Source organism: Podarcis erhardii (genome assembly GCF_964252035.2).
Source record: "Podarcis erhardii genome assembly, chromosome: 9".
In the NCBI taxonomy this organism is placed as follows: Eukaryota; Metazoa; Chordata; class Lepidosauria; order Squamata; family Lacertidae; genus Podarcis; species Podarcis erhardii.
In genome coordinates, this window is record NC_138512.1 from 35,058,470 (window position 1) to 35,078,811 (window position 20,342).

General features: G+C 43.1%; 2 protein-coding genes across 6 annotated transcripts in view; one reads left to right on the plus strand and one right to left on the minus strand.

Annotated features, from left to right (window-relative positions):
- Positions 1–20,342, plus strand: part of CBR4 (carbonyl reductase 4) — a 239,934-nt gene that overhangs the window by 46,387 nt on the left and 173,205 nt on the right. The window lies entirely within an intron of this gene.
- PALLD (palladin, cytoskeletal associated protein) overlaps positions 1–20,342 on the minus strand; it is a 218,710-nt gene that overhangs the window by 27,540 nt on the left and 170,828 nt on the right. For 3 of the 5 annotated variants that reach the window (XM_081875220.1, XM_081875222.1, XM_081875224.1), the window contains 5 exons: positions 11,594–12,280; positions 4,620–4,755; positions 3,766–3,867; positions 2,022–2,072; positions 898–1,119 (listed from right to left, as the gene is read on the minus strand). In XM_081875220.1, the coding sequence (XP_081731346.1) occupies positions 898–1,119; positions 2,022–2,072; positions 3,766–3,867; positions 4,620–4,755; positions 11,594–12,280 (1,198 nt within the window). Of the gene's footprint in view, positions 1–897; positions 1,120–2,021; positions 2,073–3,765; positions 3,868–4,619; positions 4,756–11,593; positions 12,281–17,482; positions 17,840–20,342 lie in introns of those variants that run through there. The other 2 variants (XM_081875223.1, XM_081875221.1) reach the window with 2 other exon arrangements.

Genomic DNA, 20,342 nt, shown 5'->3' on the forward strand with positions numbered 1-20,342 from the left:
GACCCCAGTTAAACTTGCCAAAATATACCATTCGTCTGATAATAAATGTTGGAAATGTAAAGAAAATGAAGGAACATTCTTTCACCCCTGGTGGACATGCCCTAAGGTGAAGGCTTTCTGGGAAATGATATATAATGAGCTGAAAAAGGTATTTAAGTATACATTCACTAAGAAACCAGAGGCCTTCCTTTTGGGTATTGTCGGCCAGAAGGTGCTAAAGAAGGACCGAACATTTTTTATGTATGCAACAACGGCAGCAAGGATACTCATCGCAAAAAACTGGAAAACTCAAGATCTACCCACACTGGAAGAGTGGCAGATGCAGCTGATGGACTACATGCAACTAGCCGAGATGACTGGCAGAATCCGAGACCTGGGAGAAGAGAGGATTGAGGAAGACTGGAAGAAATTTAAGATGTATTTACAAAAACATTGTAATTTGGTTGAATGTTAAGAAGGATGCTAGATTATAAAAAATTGGCCACCACTAAATTAGATTTTGAATTTGATGATAAGTGAGATTAAAGAAAACATAAATTTTATGGAGAATTGTTAGATTATACTTGAATGAGTGGATATAAGATCGTAAACAAGTTGATAATTTGCTTGGAAAAATCTTTTAACGATGTAAATGGGAGCGGGAGACGTGAGGGAGTCCAAAGAAGTGATGAAACTACGTTGTGATAGAAGTAAGATTGTTTATTATTGGTGCATTTGTATTTAAAAACTCTAATAAATATTTATATATATAAAAAAAGAATTACATGACAATTCCTGCATTGCAGGGGGTTGGACTAGATGATCATCAGGGTCGCATCAAACTCTATGACTCTATGTTTCAACCGAGAGTCCACTGACGCTTTGTGTGTACCTCCAATTAAGTTTCTTTTCTCTTACCTTTGGGTTTGGGTTTCCAGCCACTCTGCAGGTGAAGGTGACTGGCATTCCTTCAAATATTTTGTAATGCTTCAGCTTCATCTCAAAATACGGTGCCACACTGTTCTCCGGGTCTTCTTCTCCATGCTCGACCTCATCATCAGACTCTTCTACAGGAGATCTCTCCAGCCGAAACTCAATCTCACTGATCAGCCTCTGCTCAAAGCTGGAGACTTTGTATTCCTACCAAACAAGAAAACCTCAGCTAAAGTTTCCAGTTAGGTAACTTCATTTTCCAGATATATATATATATATATATATATATATATATATCATTACAAAATCCATTAGGATTGCACTTAAAGTAGAAAACTGTATTCTTGAATGTAAAACATAAGAATCTCTGGGTGGGATTCATCTAACTAGCCTTGTCAGCGGAAGCCCAGAATAAGGATTTCCATTTGTGCAATGGGGCATCTTCTCCCACCACATCTCCAAAAATTTCATGGGGCAAATTGGAATGCTTGTGCAGATAGAATAGCAGTATGGTAAATCCAGTATTATGATCTTCCTGCATTGGGAAAGGAATTGCATATGGTAACAGTGAATTTATGGCATAGCTGGAGATTGGGAAATTGTGCAAGGACCTACCACGTGGTCACATTCCATGTCCTCCCATTATTTATTGTTTTCTCAATAAAAGCCACCTGAAGTGCCAAATTCAGAAAGGGAGGGAGATGGTTGTATGCAATAGAAATGTTAGAATACTTTGAAATTCAGCTGGATACCTTCTTACATGTGCCAACAAGGAATTCATTTAGACAACAGGTAGAATTCAACACTACATTCTTCCATTCAGATTAGCTACTGACAGTCATCCCTTTAGATGTCAAGTTAATGCAGGATAACTTGCTCTTGGTGGCTACCATCCAACAAATGTATCACATAAATAAAATAAGGTCTGGCCATACAGCACAGCACAGCAAAGCTTTAAAATGTTAGCCACAAACATTAAAAAACTGTGCATTACAAAGAAAAAGATAAATTTATGGAAACAGAAATTTGTAAAGTCAGGAAAGGAAAAGACATCAGAAAACAAACAAGTCAACAGACAGCAAGTCAAGAAAAAAGAAGAGAAGCGAAACCTTTTGGGCATCCTTGGGAGTCACTACAGAAGCACCGAGAGAGCCACTTCCCTGCAAAAGGCAGAAAAAGAAGATAGACACCGAAAGTAAGGAGACTCAACTCCAGCCCGAGAGAACTCATCGGAATGCGCCACATGTTCAGATTGCCAAGTTCAACTAAAAATAATTTTTTCAAAGTTATTCCAACTTTTCATCTCACTTCTGGACCTGGGTTGTATCCAAAAGTGCAGATTACCTATTGATGAAGCAAAAATGACGACAAGATGGAGAGACCGTGGTTTATCTTGAGACAGTAAAAGATCAGAAGGAAAGAAGGGGCTAGAAAGGAGAAGATGTTAAAATTTCACTTCCACCTTATCCTGTGAGGAAAAAGCACTCTGTCTTGTTTAAAATATTGCTCATGGCTAAATCACCCTTATTTACATGATTTTATTCTCTTGTTCAGGCTAACTTCAGATGTCACAGTTTTGCCAATGTAAGAGGAATCATGCATCCATCTGTATGATTAAACAATTGCCCCAACCAAATAGTTCTTCCAGCAGACACAGTCTAGTCATCCCATAAAACCTTCAGGTCCCCCCCACCGCTTAAAATTATGCATGTAGTTAATTTAACTGATGAGCCTACATCCACGTTTCTTTGGTGAAGAATTTCTGTATACCTCCTAATCAAAGCTTTGGACTTTCTTGGATTTTTCATTATTGTATCCTTCATGGATATAACCTGTGGCTCTTCAGATAGTGTTGGATTTAAATACTCAGCAGCCCCAGAATGGGCAATGGTCAGGGACGATGGGAGTTCTAGTCCAGGAATACCCACAGAACGAAAGGTTAGCTATCCTGGTTTAAGGACTGGTTGTCTCCCTCACCTATTGTACTGGCTACTGAAGTACATACAGGGGCACTTCTATGACCTTCAATAAGAGAATGGCACTATCCATTCCTTCCTACACATACAAGAAATGGGAGGAAGCCCCAGAGGGACTAATGGCAGAGGGAAAATGGCAGAGAAAATAAACATTTTTCCATGTTAGTGGAACGTTATGCACAGTTCTTTTTTTCTGGGGGGACGCAGGGATACGCATACCCCTAAACATTTTGTGAATCTTTGTACTTTGGCCCATTCACTGCATTTATTTTTCCCAATTTGAACTATAAAATGGTGATTCTCTTCAGTCAAAATGAGAGTACCCCAAAACATTTTCTTAAAAGAAAAAAGCACCGGTTATGCATATTCATGTGGATGATAGAATGTCTAGAATATCTGTCACATTGGAGAGGCTGACTAAGGCAAGAACTATTCGGCACACTTTTGGCATTAAAAATAAATTTCATTGAGTCCTTTGATGACTATATCATCAAGAGTTGGAATGTGCATCAAAATCCTTTTCTAAAACAGAAGCACAGCTCTCTCAATTATGGGCATACTGGATAGCATGCTATTATGGGATTCAAGTGCAGCTAAGATGCACATCTGGTTAAACCCTCTAGACCTTGGTCTATTTTTCCTTCACGTAAGGAAGGAAACTCCATTCAGGCAGCCATGAATCAGGTGTGGGGACATTAAGCATGCCTCCTTTAGCAATAATCCATGGTATAAGCCTAAAACCCAAGTCAGGCATGATTTCCCTTTACTGCAAAAAAGCGATGCTTTCAATCAGCCCTCAAACAAGCAGGCACAGAGAGAACCAAGAGAAATAAACTGGCTCTTTTTACTGTGCAAGTGCAAAGCTACGTAGCCGCACCTGTCCGGCCAGTTCTTCTTCCGGCTCTTGAATATTAAATACGGTTGCAGCGCTGTCAGCACCTAGCAGTCGACGAGCCATCTTCTCCTCGTAGGTTAACTTCTAAACAAAAGGAAAGAGAAAGACAAATTAGCATCAGTTACTGGTAAGCAGATGGGCAACACAGCAAACAGCAACTTCATTTCAGGAGACAGTTCTGAGACTCACCCATGCCCTAGGGCACATTCCCCCCCCCCCAACAAAAACTGGAGGGACATTTTACCCTTACAGCCCCTATGCAAATGTTCTTTTATAAAGTACGTCAAGGAAGCCTATCTTCTGTAGTTTTACATGCTGTTAATCTGAGCAACAAGTTTTAGAGTAAGTTGGCTTCAAAAGCTATTTTCATTGGAGTAAGACTCTCCTCAGAGGAAGGGAACCTCTGATTCCAACCCATTGTAAGACTACACATCTATTATTTCTCTTCTTCTGCAGTATCTGCTTTACTTCAAGGTCTATTTTGCCAGTTTACAATTGCGTTTTCCCCCCTTTCATGTGCTGTATTCTACACATTAAAACCAAAATACAGTGGTACCTCGGAAGTCAAACAGAATCCGTTCCAGAAGTCTGTTCGACTTCCAAAACGTTTGGAAACCAAGGTGTAGCTTCCGATTGGCTGCAGGAACTCGTGTCAGGACGTTCGGGTTCCAAAGAACGTTTGCAAGCCAGAAAACTCACTACTGGGTTGGCAGCGTTCGGGAGCCGAAATGTTCGACTCACAAGGCGTTCGGGATCCAAGGTACGACTGTAAGTGTCTCCAAACCAAATATGTGGCTCTACTGATTTTTGTCAATAAAGATCTTGCTGCTACGTACTGGTTGGCCATTGTTCAGTAAGTCATCTTTGAAGCGAAGCTTTCTTTCCAGGTCCTGAATAACAGCATCTTTTGTGCCCTGAATTTCTTCATCAGATGCAATCCTAGCAGTTCTGCCTGTTTTCTTTGGAAATCCACTGCAAAGAAAACATAGATAATTTACAGACACTGTGGGTGCTATACAAAGAGAGATCAGTTACCCCAGAGTATTATGGTTTCACGCACCATCTCCATCTTGCTCCTCTTCCCACTCCCTGTTCACTTGTCCTCCAATCAATAAAACCATCCAGAGGGAGAGACCAAGGCAAGCAATTACACCTATCACCTCACTCTGGTCAGATGGACAAGCAGTGACAGCAAGGAGGACCACCAGGACCAGGAAGAGGTTGACAGTGGGGCCCCTTTAGTGGTATGATCCTTGGCAGGTCCCCAACAACGCCAGCCCCAGTGTTGGCAACTAGCTGGTATTACTCATTTCTTTCTAGAATGAATAAGTGAAACCTTCTCCTTGAAGATTCACACACACAATGTGTGTGTGTTGATAAGAAGAAAGCTTCAAATCAGTTAGAATAAGCAATATTTCAAACTCCATGTACGCTCAGTATCTGTAATTTGCTTGAACGTACCACAAACAATATATAAAATCCTACTTACAAAATTACAAATAAACGGGCAGAGCACATGTAATTGTTATGTTCATGTAATAACTCAGGGTGGGGTGCCAGAGCAGGGAGGTTCTTATTAATCTGTTTCTTAGCATGACCTACAGAACCAGGCTGAGGGCCTTCTCAGTAATGGCACCCACCCTCTTGAACGCCCTCCCACCAGATGTCAAGGAAATAAACAGCTATCTGACTTTTGGAAGACATCTGAGGGCAACCCTGTTTAGGGAAGTTTTTAATGTTTGATGTTTTATCGTGTTTTTAATATTTTGTTGGAAGCTGCCCAGAGTAGCTGGGGAAGCCCAGCCAGATGGGCGGGGTAAAAATAATAAATTGTTATTATTATAGCTTTGTCTATCAAAACATTCCCCCCCCCAAATCTGTACAAAATGTGGGAGATTGTCTTTGGCTTACTGCTTGTGGTCTGTTTGTGGGGAGTCAAAACACAAGCTTGGGTTCACACATAATGCTAAGCCAAACCATGGCTCAGGTATTGGCAGTGTAGCAACAGCAGGAGCCAAGAAGATGCAAAGCAGCTATAATTTTCTTCTTACAGTGTACCAACAGACTTGCACTGTTTGGCTTAATGTGACGTGCAAACAAGACCAATGACATTATGCTGCATCTGCCAAATCCAAATTTAAAAAGAACATGTTGCTAGTATATGACTCCAAATAAGATCAGAACCATAAAGATACTGATCTTGACTGCTGTGAAGACAACTTTCCCTTAGCTGAAAGGGAACATAACCACAAGTGATTACTGTATTCCACTCTGCAACCATTTTGGATAATTATTAATGAAATTAAGAGAATTATAAGCTACAATATACTTTTAAAGATCTTTTGGAAATAAGAGTGTTACACTGATGTTTATGTTCACATTTTTTTTCCCTTTTAATCCAAACACATAATCCCATATTAAGCAAAATCTATTGTAATTTATTTATTTAAAGCCTTTTCCTGAATTTCACGTAAATGGAACTTGTGTTCTTTGGTATCTAAAAAAGAACCTCAATACCACCGCCTGAGCCCTTTTTATCTAAACTAAAAAGCAATGTATTTTTTTAAAAAAATAAAAAATAAATATACAAGTTTAGGGAAAATAAAACCAACTATATTTTTCAGCTATTGGATATTATCCAAAACTTACCAAAAATAAAACAAAATTCCCATTAAAGAGTAAACCTGCATTAACTTCAATCACCCATGAGGCCCCCTTCTAACATGGCAAGTGCATAGGCCTCTAGCCAGGTCAGTAAGCCAAAAGCAGCAAATGGTTGGCTTGTGCCCTACCAAAAGACCCTGAGTAAATAAGCCAGGGCACCCTTCCCTCTCTCTCAATAGAGTATGACATATGCTTTGTAGCTTTGTTTAGTTGAGACTGACAGCAGGTCACTTGTCATTAGAAAAATGTTTTTACTGCAGCAGTCACTTAGAAATAGAAGTAGATAAAAAGCATATGGGAAATAAACCCTTCCAGATGCAACCATTTGTCAAGGTAGAAGAGGTCAGTCCTTTTGGCTACTGTACCAACCTGGAAAGTGCCTCCTTTCCCATCATAGGAGCCAACTCCTAGGGGACGAGGTCCCTTCAGCTCCCCCCCCCAAAAAAAAATATTTGAGGGGGTCGGGCCCCTCCAAGGTTGATGGGAATTGCCATTCAGATGATGTGTGCGTGCCCCATCATGTGATCAATTATTTGAGGTGGGGCTTACCTGCCCCCCCTACATTTTATTCAAGTTGGCATCCCCGGCTTCCCAATAAGCCAAATTACGGGCCAATGCTTATTGAGGAGTAACCCACAGCACTCCATCCGGATTATGAATGAGACTTGGCGCATCTGGACAAAGATCTGCTTGTGTCCTTCATAACTCTGGGCAAATTTAATAAAATCAATTTATGTTATGCACGTACTGAACATAACTGTGGATAACACTTACATTGTTCTTCACAGTATCTGCCTACAAAATAACATGGCAGGGGCGGGGTGAGCCATTATGAAGTTTCTCAGAGATATTTGATAAAAGTTGGGACAAGTGCAACTATGGGGAATCATCCGTGTTTTCTTGTGAAGCAGCAACTTCAGAATATTCTGGCTAAAACCTGTGTTACAGCCAGGCTTTTGTCCTGCCTTCAGGATTCACTTTCAGAACAGGATTTATTAAGGTGCCAAATGGGACTGAGGACAATGTTCTTAATGCCTTGCTTCCTTCAAGTGTGTCAGTACTGCTGCTACACCCACAAATGTATTCTGCTTTGGTATAATAAAAAACAACAACCCTAAACCTTAAAAAGTGTCCGTGTTTTGGTTTTGTTTCCAATAGATAAGGAGGAGCACAAAGAATAAAAAGTTGTTGGAGCCCAAACTGCTGTTACTGAAGGCTATGTGAGTCAGGACTCCCCCACAACCCTCCGCCAAAAAAATGCGGGGAAAGGAAGAGATCAAGAGCTCACACTGTAATCAAGATGTTGGCTGCAACCCAATATGTATGGGATATTGTAGCTTTGAGTTAGTGTGCTGGGCACTTCTACTACAGCTGGCAAAGGGCTTGTGCACAAAAGACTGCATTAGTCAACTGAAGCCATTATCTGTGACGTCATGTGCATGCACACATTTATGGCAGAAGTCTTTTGTACAGCAGATCAGCCAGCTTCACTTAGAAGGTGGGATATGCTGCTTAATGAATTGCTTAGCAGCATGATGCATTGTCTTCCTTTGATACTGCTTACAAGCATCCTTGATCAATGAAAGGAAATGATAAAAACCAGTGGACACTGGGTGACTTGGTAGTTACTGAAGCAAAATCAAATTCAAAAAAGCACATTTGGATGAGACAACCAGCTGCTTCCACTCAAATAAATGCAATATTCCCCACCCCACCACATAACATTCCTTAATCCTCTCAATTCCCATAGATGTTTCATATTTGATTGACTGCTTTGAAGAACATGGAAACAGCAATTAAATTTAACATCAGCAAGAAAAGAAAAGAAATCTAATGGTAATTTTGGAATGTGTAAACAATGCCCATTCCAAAGCAATGTTTTCTTTTACATTTTACATCTTTTATTATGTTTGGGGCTGGCTGTTCCTACTCAGAGCCATTACTGCTGGGAGTTATGCACACAGCAGAATTCTCTGTGAACATTCAGAGTTGCACCAAAGAATGTGAACAACCAATCTTGCACAAATCCTGCTTCTATTCCTCTTTCAAGCTGAGATACTCACAAGCTGAAAATGCATTCTCCTGCCCTCTGACGTTGCAAGGGATTCCAGTCTAGCCATGGACTGATGACTAACTCTGCATTCTCTTTCTAGTGGTTATGTACTGTATATTTGCAGAGACTTCTTATGAGCCAGCTGTGCTTTCAGGCTCAACCATGCGACTCCACAAATGTACATAGAGAGAGAATTTGGATTTGCCTTTGGAGATACAATTAAACTGCACTTTCATATGAACAGAAAGGAACGAAACAGAACCAGTTTGGGATTCTGCTACACGGTTGTACTGATCTGAAGAGGACTAGGAAATAGATCCAGCTATGTATGTACCTGGTGGCTGTAATGAACACAGTCAATCAGAGAGAGGAAAAATAGGCACTAAGGCCTGCAATTTGTTTTTGATGCAACTGAAAAATGCACTCGGCATCTTCTGATTCAAGGCAACCAGACCCACAGCATAGATAGGAAGCAGCAATCTCTGCTGTATGTGATAACCACTTGTAGACAGAAGGAAGGGACAGCAACAGCTAAGGTTGTGGACAAGGAGCATAGTAGCCTGAAATGGAAGGGACAACCCAAATTCTAAACAAAACAAATTCCTTCCAGTAGCACCTTAAAGACCAACTAAGTCAGTTCTTGGTATGAGCTTTCGTGTGCATGCACACTTCTTCAGATACATCGTGCATGCACACGATTCAGCACACATGTTCAGATTTCGTGCATGCACACGAAAGCTCATACCAAGAACTGACTTAGTTGGTCTTTAAGGTGCTACTGGAAGGAATTTGTTTTGTTTTGACTATGGCAGACCAACACGGCTACCTATCTGTAACTGAACCCAAATTCTAGTTCATTAAAAAGGGAGCAACATCCCACAAATCAGCTGACCAGTGGGACACACCACTCTCTTTAAACTATTCTACCCAAAGCCCGGAGGGAGTTTCAGAGGAGGGTAGGAAAAACTATGTCTATGAAGCAAATTCACAGATCTCTGTGGACAGGAAGAGGGCTGGATGGGCTCCAGGAATTTTGCCAGGGATTGCCACAGCCCGCTCATTGGCGGTGCATTCTATTTCCAGGCCTTCTTGCATACTCTTCAATTTTGCACGTATTTCTCAAGTTAAGCAATTGTTTAACTGGTTTTTATTATGTATCCAAGTTGCTATTTCTAAATGTTTTCTGCATGCAGTAAACAAACCTTTAGAAACATAGGTTTTGGTTGTGTGTGTTTTTAAAAACGCAAGATTCTGGAATGCCTAAACCTATATGCTGGCAATCTAGCACTTTAAAGCTGTCCAACTGGAAGATGTTCACTTGAACAATGATGGTTCCGGCAATGCTGCCAAATCCACAATCTACAGAGGCCTCTAATTCACAAAAATGAAGCTCCTTCGGGTTGAAATGTTTATGTGATATTTATTGCTCATGTTCCCATGCCACATGTTCGGGAACAAATGTTACTGAGCCTTGATTGAGAGCTCTATAAAACTTTGGTTTCATGGGAAATCACAATGTCTCCTTTGGCTTCAAGTTGATTCCATTCTTCTATTTAGCTATAGTGAGTTTTCATCCATTATTTCCTCAACTTTCCCCCCAAATGTGGAGGACATGTTTGCTATTAACTCCTTAGACTTTGTGCCAGGTAGAAACAGCCACTGGGAAGTAAGGAGGAGGGGAGCTGAAACCAAATGAGCTTTTGACCTTTTAAACAACAGGCCACAGCTGAACAACGTTAGGTTCGAAAAGGCACTGTGTGGGAGAAGACCTGAAGACTGAAAAGGATAGTCTGACCAAGGCCATAATGGAATGTGGTGTCAAAGGAAGCCAATGAGGCTCTTTATCTCTGCAGTGGTTCAAAATAATCTACATTATCTTTCCTGGTTAAGCTTCCTGCAGTGCTGATTATTGTCAAGGCGGGGAAGGGGGAGATGCTGGGATCAAGGCTGTACTCCAGTATAAGAGTTCAAAAGTCCAATGGCCACAATTAGCAGAATCCTAAGTAATAGGAGCAGGGACATGGGTGGCACTGTGGTCTAAACCACAGAGCCTAGGGCTTGCCAATGGGAAGGTCGGTGGTTCAAATCCCCGCGACGGGGGGAGCTCCCGTTGTTCGGTCCCTGCTCCTGCCAACCTAGCAGTTCGAAAGCACGTCAAAGTGCAAGTAGATAAATAGGTACCACTCTGGCGGGAAGGTAAACAGCATTTCCGTGCGCTGCTCTGGTTTCACCAGTCACTTAGTCATGCTGGCCACATGACCTGGAAAAGCTGTCTGTGGACAAACACCAGCTTCCTCGGCCAGTAAAGCAAGATGAGCACTGCAACCCCAGAGTCGTTCGCGACTTGACTTAACTGTCAGGGGTCCTTTACCTTTACCTTTTTAAGTAATAAGAGTAGAAATAAGAGATTATACTGGCAATCACAGGCCTTCCAAATATACATCTGGCCAGTTATTGCTCTGCTGGTTGGCTCAGAATGGTGCCCAGCACCATCCCTTCTCAGCTGTTTCACATACTGCATGTTTGGACATAGACACACATACCTACCTTCTTAGAAGGGAAGTGGCAAAAATGAGACGTTGTAATGTTGCCAAGGACAGGGACCCAGAGTATAACAATAACTTTAGTCATCTTAGGAGGGTGGACCAAGGGAAAGGAAAGACTAGGTGAAGTCTGGAAATTATTTTGAAGCCAGCAACTGGTGGGCAATGAGGACTCTGTGGATCGACTACTATTCTTGACTGCCCCTTCAAATGCAACTTCCTATTCTGGGCCGAGGAGGAAAGGTAGCTGGCTATAGATATATAAGAGGAGCATCCAACAAGCATGTGCATGTAACAAAGGATAACAGTCTGAAGGTACCAGGGCTTTTAACTGCAATGGACTGGGGGGGGGGGATGAATGCTGGTAGAAGACCATGCATCATGGCTGAGATACCTGCCATACAAGTGTGTTCTGAGAGATATCCAACTGGAATAATACGTTAACTATGGAGACAGTCATGGAGGTGCCTACAAAAAGCAAAGCGCTACAAGTAAAAGCAAGACTAATAAATCATTTGTTTTGAGAAGTCCACCAAACATTGATACTTACGGTGGTGTGACGCCTTTTGGAAGTCCTAGTGCGTTGACAGAGATGGGAGGTGGCTGGGATGGCAGCATGGAGCTGAGGAAGGCGGCTGGGGACTGGCCGGAGTTTGAAAACCTTGATGTTGGAGAAAGGCTGCCAGAGGGTGAAGGGACAGAAGTCGGGAGAGGAGGGGGCGGAGGTGGCGGCAGTGGAAAGAAATCGGCGGCTGGAAAAGATGATGTTGGACTGAAAACTGGTGGAGGTGGAGGCGGTGGAGAAGGAGACCACGGGTACTCCCCCTCCGGAGCAAATGGCTGAGAGAAAGAGGGAGCAGATGTTCTGCCAAATTGTTTCTGAGAAGCTGTTGGAGACATGGGAGATGGAAGGCTTGATGTTGAAGATCCGGAGGAAGGAGTCACGTAGCTGGAAGCAGGGCTGATGTTCTGCGCAGCAATGAACTGCTTAGGACGGGCATAGTTGAAGGAGCCGGATGACTGCATGGCGGGAGCAGAATGGGAGTTCAGAACGCTCATTTGCCCAGGAGAAGTGGCAGAGTGACTTGACTCGAGTTCTTGGAATGAAGGTGGAGGGGGGAAAGTTGGAGACAAGGGCAGAGTCTGATGGAAACCAGCTTGCTGCTGAGGGCACCACTGGGCAGATTCTTTTTCCAGTCGGATTTGGTTTTGCAGCTGCTGAAGCCTTAGAGGGTCCCTGTATTTAAAAACAGGAGAAAACAAATTTAATTTTGTGTTGTGTTGTGAACAATGCCAACAACAAAAAGAGAAATGCCAGTTTGGTCCTATGTGGATAAACATTCTTGACCTACATTCCCTGTTAGCAGATGAGAAGTGGGGCATGGGAATCCCAGCTTATACCCTGCCATGTGTAAATTCTTTGCCTCCTTTCTTGATTATAGGCTGCACCTGCACCAAGCTAGACAGAATTACCACTGTTACAAGGATTTGAAGCTGTTTTTTCCCAAATCCTGATGGAAAGGTACCTTGCATAGTGATAACCATGGTTCAGGTGAGCATAGATGCTTTAACCATGGTGAAGACCTGGCAGCAATGGCAGAAACAGAGAGAATCTGCAAATGGAAGTGGACATGGGGGAAGATACAGACAATTTCCCCTCTCGTAACCATTACAGCTGTACCACACCCTTATCTGCGTGTGAACCAGCGCTTTTAAATAATGCCCCCCCCGAAGTTAGCAGTACAAATGATACAAACCAAAACTAAGGAATGCTTAAATATAAATGCACAACAAACAAACAAACACACCTATGTACCAGATTAGCTGAGACAATAATCTCATTCCAGGAAATATTGTTCTCAGTTTCCTTATGATGAAAAAAAGATTTGCTACCCTGCAAAAATTCATTGTGAATGCCAAAAATAATATTGCTATCACAAAACAATGAAACACATGACAGAATGCAGCAACATCACCAGCTCTTTATATATGGCTGCAATCCTATGGGCACTGACTTGGGAGTTGGTCCCACAAACAGAGCTGGCTTTACAGTCCAATCCTACTCATGCTTACTAAGTTCACAGAAGCCTAACATGCAAACCAACCAATCATTAGTCCACTTGTAAGTCATAAAAGGGGCTGATGGACTCAGTACATCCTCCACTCGCCCTGCTATATTTCCATGTTGCAGGTACAGGAAAGGGCCTTGACCAGCATAGAAACATGGGCTGATGGAGGGCGAAAGGAATGCTCCACCCCACCTCCCACAATGCACTCCCTTCCCTGGATGCAGTTCCTTTCCACCTCTAGCAACCAAGCAAGGGCTTAAACACAAGGCTGTGCAAAAAAAGCCCACCCCAAACTCTTTAACTTGTATTTAATTATTTCCCACACATCTATATTGGACTCTCCAGGGCTTAAACAAGAGAAGATTTCCTATCTCCCTTGAAGTTGGCATATTTGGTGTATGCCTGCTTCCTGTGTAACCTGCCCCAGGCTCATAGCAAGGGTGGAACAAGTAGGACCGCACCACCACCAGGGGTGCTTTACTTCACCTAAACTTTAAAATAGGGTTCCCCCCCAAAAGGAGCCTTGAAGAATAAGAGCTTGGTTTACAATAAGAACATGAATGGCTTAAACAACAGTTTCAGGCAGGATGGGGTAGGAGGTTATTGTTGGATTTGAGCGAAAGGAAGAAGCCATGGGAGCTACAGAGCCTGGTGTGTGTGTGTGTGTGTGTGTGTGTGTGTGTGTGTGTGTGTGTGTGTGTTTATAGTGGAACTTCTAAATATTTGTGCATGGGACAGCGGCCAGCCACTGTGCCACATAATGCACGCAAACTATTTTAGCAAGTATTATATGCAAGATCACACCCATGCACTCAAAGGGCTACAGCTGCTCTACTGTAGCAATGCTACATTCTCAACGAAACCTCAATCCAAGCAAATATCAGCTTTATCCTTGTGTGGTCTTTATTGGAAGATTCATCCGTCTTGTTTACATGCTGTCTATCACAGCTAGAAAGCCACGAATAGTCCTAAATTTTCCAGATGCTGTTCTTTTTCTTTTAATATTATTATGTGTGCACACCTTTTTCTCTTTTAGTATATCTGCCCTATAAATATTTATATCGTAGCTGACAACTTTAAAATCTTGGCCTGGATATTGCTCTGCAAGTGAAGTCTCATATATTATGTAGTCTGACTATTGTAGCCTAGCAGATGCGCAAAAGCAGTAGTCATCTAGTAGCTGACTCTGAAGAGAATATTCTTCCCACACACATGGCAAATGTTACGTAAATACAAAGGCTTCCAACCTAAAACATGCAGTTAGGGTGAGGTTAGGTCTGTCACAATTAACGGCGAGGAGAAGGGCTGCAGCTGAGTGGTAGAGCTCTGGCATTTCCACTCAGGGCGAGGAAAGACACCCTGACTGTACTCTGGGGAGCCCCTGCCAGTTAGTGTAGAAGAGGGATGGAGGTCCTAGGCCTGCCAATTGGGCCTATGCAGCCATTTTGTCTAGCCACGCCCTCCTGTCACTCACTTGTCATTATGGTGCAGATCATGGCCATGGCTGTTTAACTTTGGTGGTGAATACAGAAGCCCAGCTTGGATTGGTTCCACTCAGCAGATCCCAATCAGAGCTCCCGAGTGGCACTGACCCCTGTTGCAAGCTTAAGAGTGTGATCCCAAGTATTCCTTGACAGCATGGCCTACGTTAAGCTGTTTAAATGCAGCACCGAATGCAAGTCTTGCTGGCTTCTGGTGGGCACAGCTCCACCTGACATCCACCCACCTGTCAAAAACAGAGATCTCTGGACGTGTAAAAAAGCTTAAAAAAAAGGTAAATTACCCCTGGGCGGTTAAGTCCAGTCAAAGGTGACTATGGGGTTGTGGTGCTCATCTTGTTTTCAGGCCGAGGGAGCTGGCGTTTGTCCACAGACAGCATTTCCGGGTCATGTGGCCAGCATGACTAAAACCACTTCTGGCGCAACGGAACACAGTGACAGAAACCAGAGTGCACGGAAACACCGTTTACCTTCCCACCATAGCCTATTTAACTACTTGCACTGGTGTGCTTTCAAACTGCTAGGTTGGCAGGAGCTGGGACAGAGCAATGGGAACTCACCCTGCCATGGGGATTTGAACCGCCAACCTTCTGATTGGCAAGGCCCAGGAGGCTCAGTGGTTTGGACCACAGCACCACCACTTTGGGATCCGGCCTGCCTGACCAAGATGGTCTCCCACCCCTAAGCTAGATGGGCCAGTGGCCTGACATGCTATAAGGCAGTTTCTATATCCCCAACATCAGTCAGGGATGGGGAGCCTATGGTCCTGCAGCTGTAACTGGACTACAATTCCCATCGCCCTGGGTGATGGGCCACCGTGGCAATGTTGCTTCGGATTAATGGGAGTCAGGAGTGAAGCAACGTCTCTGCCATTCCTTAAGGGTAACATCCTCTCTTACAATAGAAAAATTCTTCAGGGAGGACCCACTGGAAGTAATTTACAAGTGGGGCACAAGCCACGGGACTGAACTGAAATGACAAGCTCCAGCACGGCTCCTGTTTATATCAGTTGGGATTTATGTGTCCTCAAATCTGTTTGGCTGGCTGACAGTGGTACTGTAATTAAGCAGAATTAAGAACATTTTTTTGTTGTCCTTTCCCTTCTAAAGCACTTTCATTGGATTACAAGGATGTCATGCAGTTGATTTATGAAACCAGTTGTGCAAGGCTTGTCTTTAATGGTAGGAAACTGAAAATGCTTGCTTCCTTTAGGCCCGCTACATTGAGAAGTAGAAGTTGTGAGTATTCCACTTCTAATAAGTGTTGCAGATTATCAACCGACTGAATAGCAATGTTTATCTACCACTCACCAGAAGAATCTAATATGCATTCGTCAGTGCCATCTGCACTGGAAGCTGGGTATGGCACAAAGCTGCTGAGCCCAAACATGGAAGTTTCTCAGGTTTTAATTTGCAATGTAGCAAAACTGTACACACCTGGAAATTCTGCAGATTGAATACTGCAAATATGGCCTGTGGTGTGAGCCAATTGTGTCCTTAGGGGGGGCCAAGGGTCATAGTGATCCCAAGACAACCCTCTAGGGTGGGAAACCTTTTTGGCTCCACAGGCCACATGTGACAGATGCAAACCTCTTTGCGGTGAGACAGTTGCTGATATGAAGCGGGGTGGACTTGCCTTGCTGCCTGCTATGTTCTTTGAAAATACAGTCAAACTGAGCTGGTTTGGCTGCACCAGGGAGTTTCGTCTCTGGGATCCAAGGCGTTCTGCAGTTCTTCTCCTTTCTCCATCTCCCCTGTCTCTGGCTGCCTGGTCTCTTCCTCCTGCCTCCCCTCTTCCACCACCGGCAGCTGACTCATGAGGAGCACAGCACCCCACCAGTCACTGGTCCCCCTGGATCATCTTCCACTGCACCTGCTTCCTCTGCTTACACATCCCTCCACTCCTTGGCTCCCGCCCATCCCTAATGCCTGTGGTTTGCCAATGAGCTCTGAACCTACATGTAAATCAGCAAAGTACAGGTGGCCCAACCAGCTTCAAACCATTGCTTGATATCCTAGTTTGTCCACCCCTCGCACACCATGCTGACATTGGTTCAAGCCTAAGAAGAAATGATTGTTTGGGCTTTGCAAGCCAATAATATGTGAACGTGATGCCTAAATGCAGCTGCAGTTAGCGTAGTTGTAATGCTAAACCACAGTTAAATGAGACCAGGGAAGAAAGCAAAGGAATTCAAACCAAGGAGAGGGGGGAAGGAGATATGCCTGTCCCTGGCCTATGTAAAGACCACTGAGATGCTTCTTCACATCTGGAGTATGCGGAAAGGCTAAGGAATGGGAGTCACGCAATTCCTGCACATGCATAATGCAGAACAGCCCCGTTAACCTGACATTTACTGTCAAATGAGGCAGAGGGGATAACAGCACAGGAAAGGCAGCAGAGTCAAGGCAACCAGCCATAAGCAACGCATTGCAGTCCCGGTTTGAGGGTGGTTCTATTTTGAGTTATCTGCGTTGACCATGTGGCCTGTGCTGTAGAAAAAAACTGCTCGACAGAGGGCCTGAAAAACATAACGTCAGAGTTACAAGAAGCTGGGGAGGAAAAGAGCAGTGCACAATTCAAGCTGGAGGCTTCTGTTTGGGGAAAGAAGCAGGCTGTAAATCAAAAGAGTGGAGAAAGGGCTCTTCACAAACCTCTTCCTTGGAAAGGAAAACAGCAACCTGCACCACAATCTGTCAATACAATGTCTCTGTATTTACTGTGCATATTCCTTCAAATCGTGGAACACCAGTGCATTATGTTGACTCCTTCATGCATACCAGTAGCCATCAACTGTACACAAGGCAAGCTTTGAATATACAAAATCATTCTAGGCGGGCACTTTGCTGAGGCTTAGTTAAAGAGATCACTTACATGATTAATGCTCCAAGATAAGTGATGTTACACAACTTCCAGAATTCACATTTGGCAAAGCCTACAAGAATGCAGTTTTGCTATCACTCTCCCAGAAGAGTGAGTGATTCAAAGAATGCAATGTGCTGCATTCTGGAAAAGTCTGTCCTTGGTATCCTGTACATGTTTGTTCATCTTTATTCCAGTGAAACATCCAAAATAGTTTGTACCACTATGCATTTTGCTGTAGAATAATGACTGAAGTTGACTCAACTTTCTTCTATTAGAAAAGTTCTGCTGCATTCATTCTAGAGATTTTTAAAAATAAAAATCAAGACTCATTCATATTGATGAAGCACTTCTGCCCCAAACTGAATTTTGTGGCAGATCTGAGATTACTTTATGGTGAATTTATCCACAGAACCTATAGAATGAATTATTATGACATGCTTCTAATGGCCCTGGAAACATTCTAATACTCAGCATGACATCACAGAAAGACTTCACTCATCCAGCCTTGTAAAACAAACAAGCAAACAAGCCAACAAACCAGTGAGTTCCCAAAAGCCTTTTGGAATAGAACAATTCATCAACTAACAATTTGCTGCCCTTTCATGACACCAAAAATCAGTTGCCTTAGGCTGCCACCTCACTCTGCCTAATGCTAGGGCCAGGCCTTTCCAAGTGACATAGGCTCTAACACAGAGCCAAGCTCCCTGATTTCAATGTTTCCAAGCTTGCCTTGTCCTGTGCTGGACTATAGCCATACGACAGAGTTCATCAAATACGTTCTGAAAAGGAAACTTATTTTTAGGAAAGACAAAAAGACATTCCAACTGTATTAACGGAAGCCTGTTTTAGGATATACTCATCTATTTCTGCTTTTACCAACTTTCCTGCCTTATCAGCATGAAACCCGGCATTTCCCAATTTTATTTTGTTATCTGCCAAATAGGCCTCAAGCTAAAGTTTGTCCTGAGGAAACCAGAAGCAGTGATAAGACTAGTACTTGGTGAGAACGTGCAATGTCTCTCAGCAATTCTTCCATTTACAGGAAGCATTTTTCATATTACTATAATATTTTTTTTCAAAAACATGCTCCCATTAAGATAGCCAAGGACGGCTAAAGAAAAGAAAATGCTCAATAAGTCAAAGACACAACTCAGCTATTATAAATGCCTAAATTCAAAACTTTTATCAAATTAAACAAATGCCAACACAGCTCATGGCTCCTTCAACAGTTGGGACAGGAGAGAAGAATGAAGTACGGTCATTTTTCTACTACTGATGTACTGCAATGGAAGAAACTGCACCTAATAACATCTTCCCTATAACACAAAATGTCTAAAGACGATGGATTCCATGTCCTTTAGGAAACATTCAAGATCACAAAAAGAAGACCTCAAACCCAGCAGCCTTCTTCAGCAAGTTTCAAAGGTGATTATGGGGTGCAGCGCTCATCTTGATTAAGGCTGAAGGAGCTGGCGTTTGTCCACAGACAGCTTTCCGTGTGTGTGTGGCCAGCACAACTTCTGTCACAACGGGACACTGTGATGAGCGCCGGAGCGCACGGAAATGCTATTTACTTTCCTGCCGCAGTGGTACCTATTTATCTACTTGCATTGGTATGCTTTCGAACTGCTACGTTGGCAGAAGCTGGGACAGAGGAAACTGCCGACCTTCCGATCAGCAAGTGCAAGAGGCTCAGTGGTTTAGACCACAGCCTCACAACAACCCTGTGAAATAGGTTAGGGCTGAGAGTGTGTGAATGGCTCAGAGAATTTCACTGGCTAAACAGGGATTTGAATCCTAGTCTCCCAGGTCCTAGCCAAACATTCTAACCGCTACACCATACTGGCTCTAAACTCCTTCAGTGAGCAGATGGGGAATATAGTCTGCTTTGGTAACAAAAGCTTTCTTCAGGCATTCTGAACAGGGCTTAAGGAAACATGCAAGGAGGAGACAGCATACATGAACTTGCAAACTCTGCTCCTCCATCCTTCATACTGCTGCACTACACATGTTTAGTGACTGTCTGCAATGGGGAAGACTCCTGTACTTGAGGAGGCTCTCAGGTGTTTTGAAACTCTTATTTTCTAGCGTTTCAAAAGGCACTACAGCCTCCACAAGTACAGGGGACTTACTAGCTGTAGACGGTCACTGGGGAACATGGGGAGGGCAGTGGTTACAGGAATGGCGGAAGGGACCTAGTGCATTTGTGAACACACTTTCCTCCTTGCATTTGTGAACACACTTTCCTCCTTGCAGGTTTACTATTCAGAATGCCCCAAAAGGCTAAAATCAGTACCAGTTAAGCCATCCTACTCAACTTTCTCTCCTTATAAATATCTCAGTGGCAGTTGTTTCAGATTAATTAATCCATAATTAAAATGCAACCTTTCTTTTTAAATTGACAAGCACCCCAACTACCCACCACCATTTTTAGATTTTAGCAGTTTTTCTGCCAGACAAACTTAGGGCAGGGGCTGAGCTAGGCAATCTTCATGTATATTTCAGACTTATGATCCTCAAAGATAAAATGATCCCCTGGATCCAATGTGGGCTACATAAAATAATCCCTAAAAAGCAGTCTAATATTTGTGTGCCAGGAGAGATTCTGCCTTTTCTTTCTCAAACTCTTATTAAAGCACTGCCTAAGTACACCACTGGTTGCTTGGTGATACTGATGCTTTATGATGTCAATGTTGTCATAGAAACCAATTGTCCACACAAGTGAAAATCCCATCTGCCACTAGAAGAGCATGGGAAGCTAAGAGAGGAGGCAACACCTTGAGTCTGGCAGGATCAAAGCTGCTCAACTAAAACACCATCACCACCGCTCTATGGCCCTGGGGACAGCTCCACCCTAAAACAACAGATA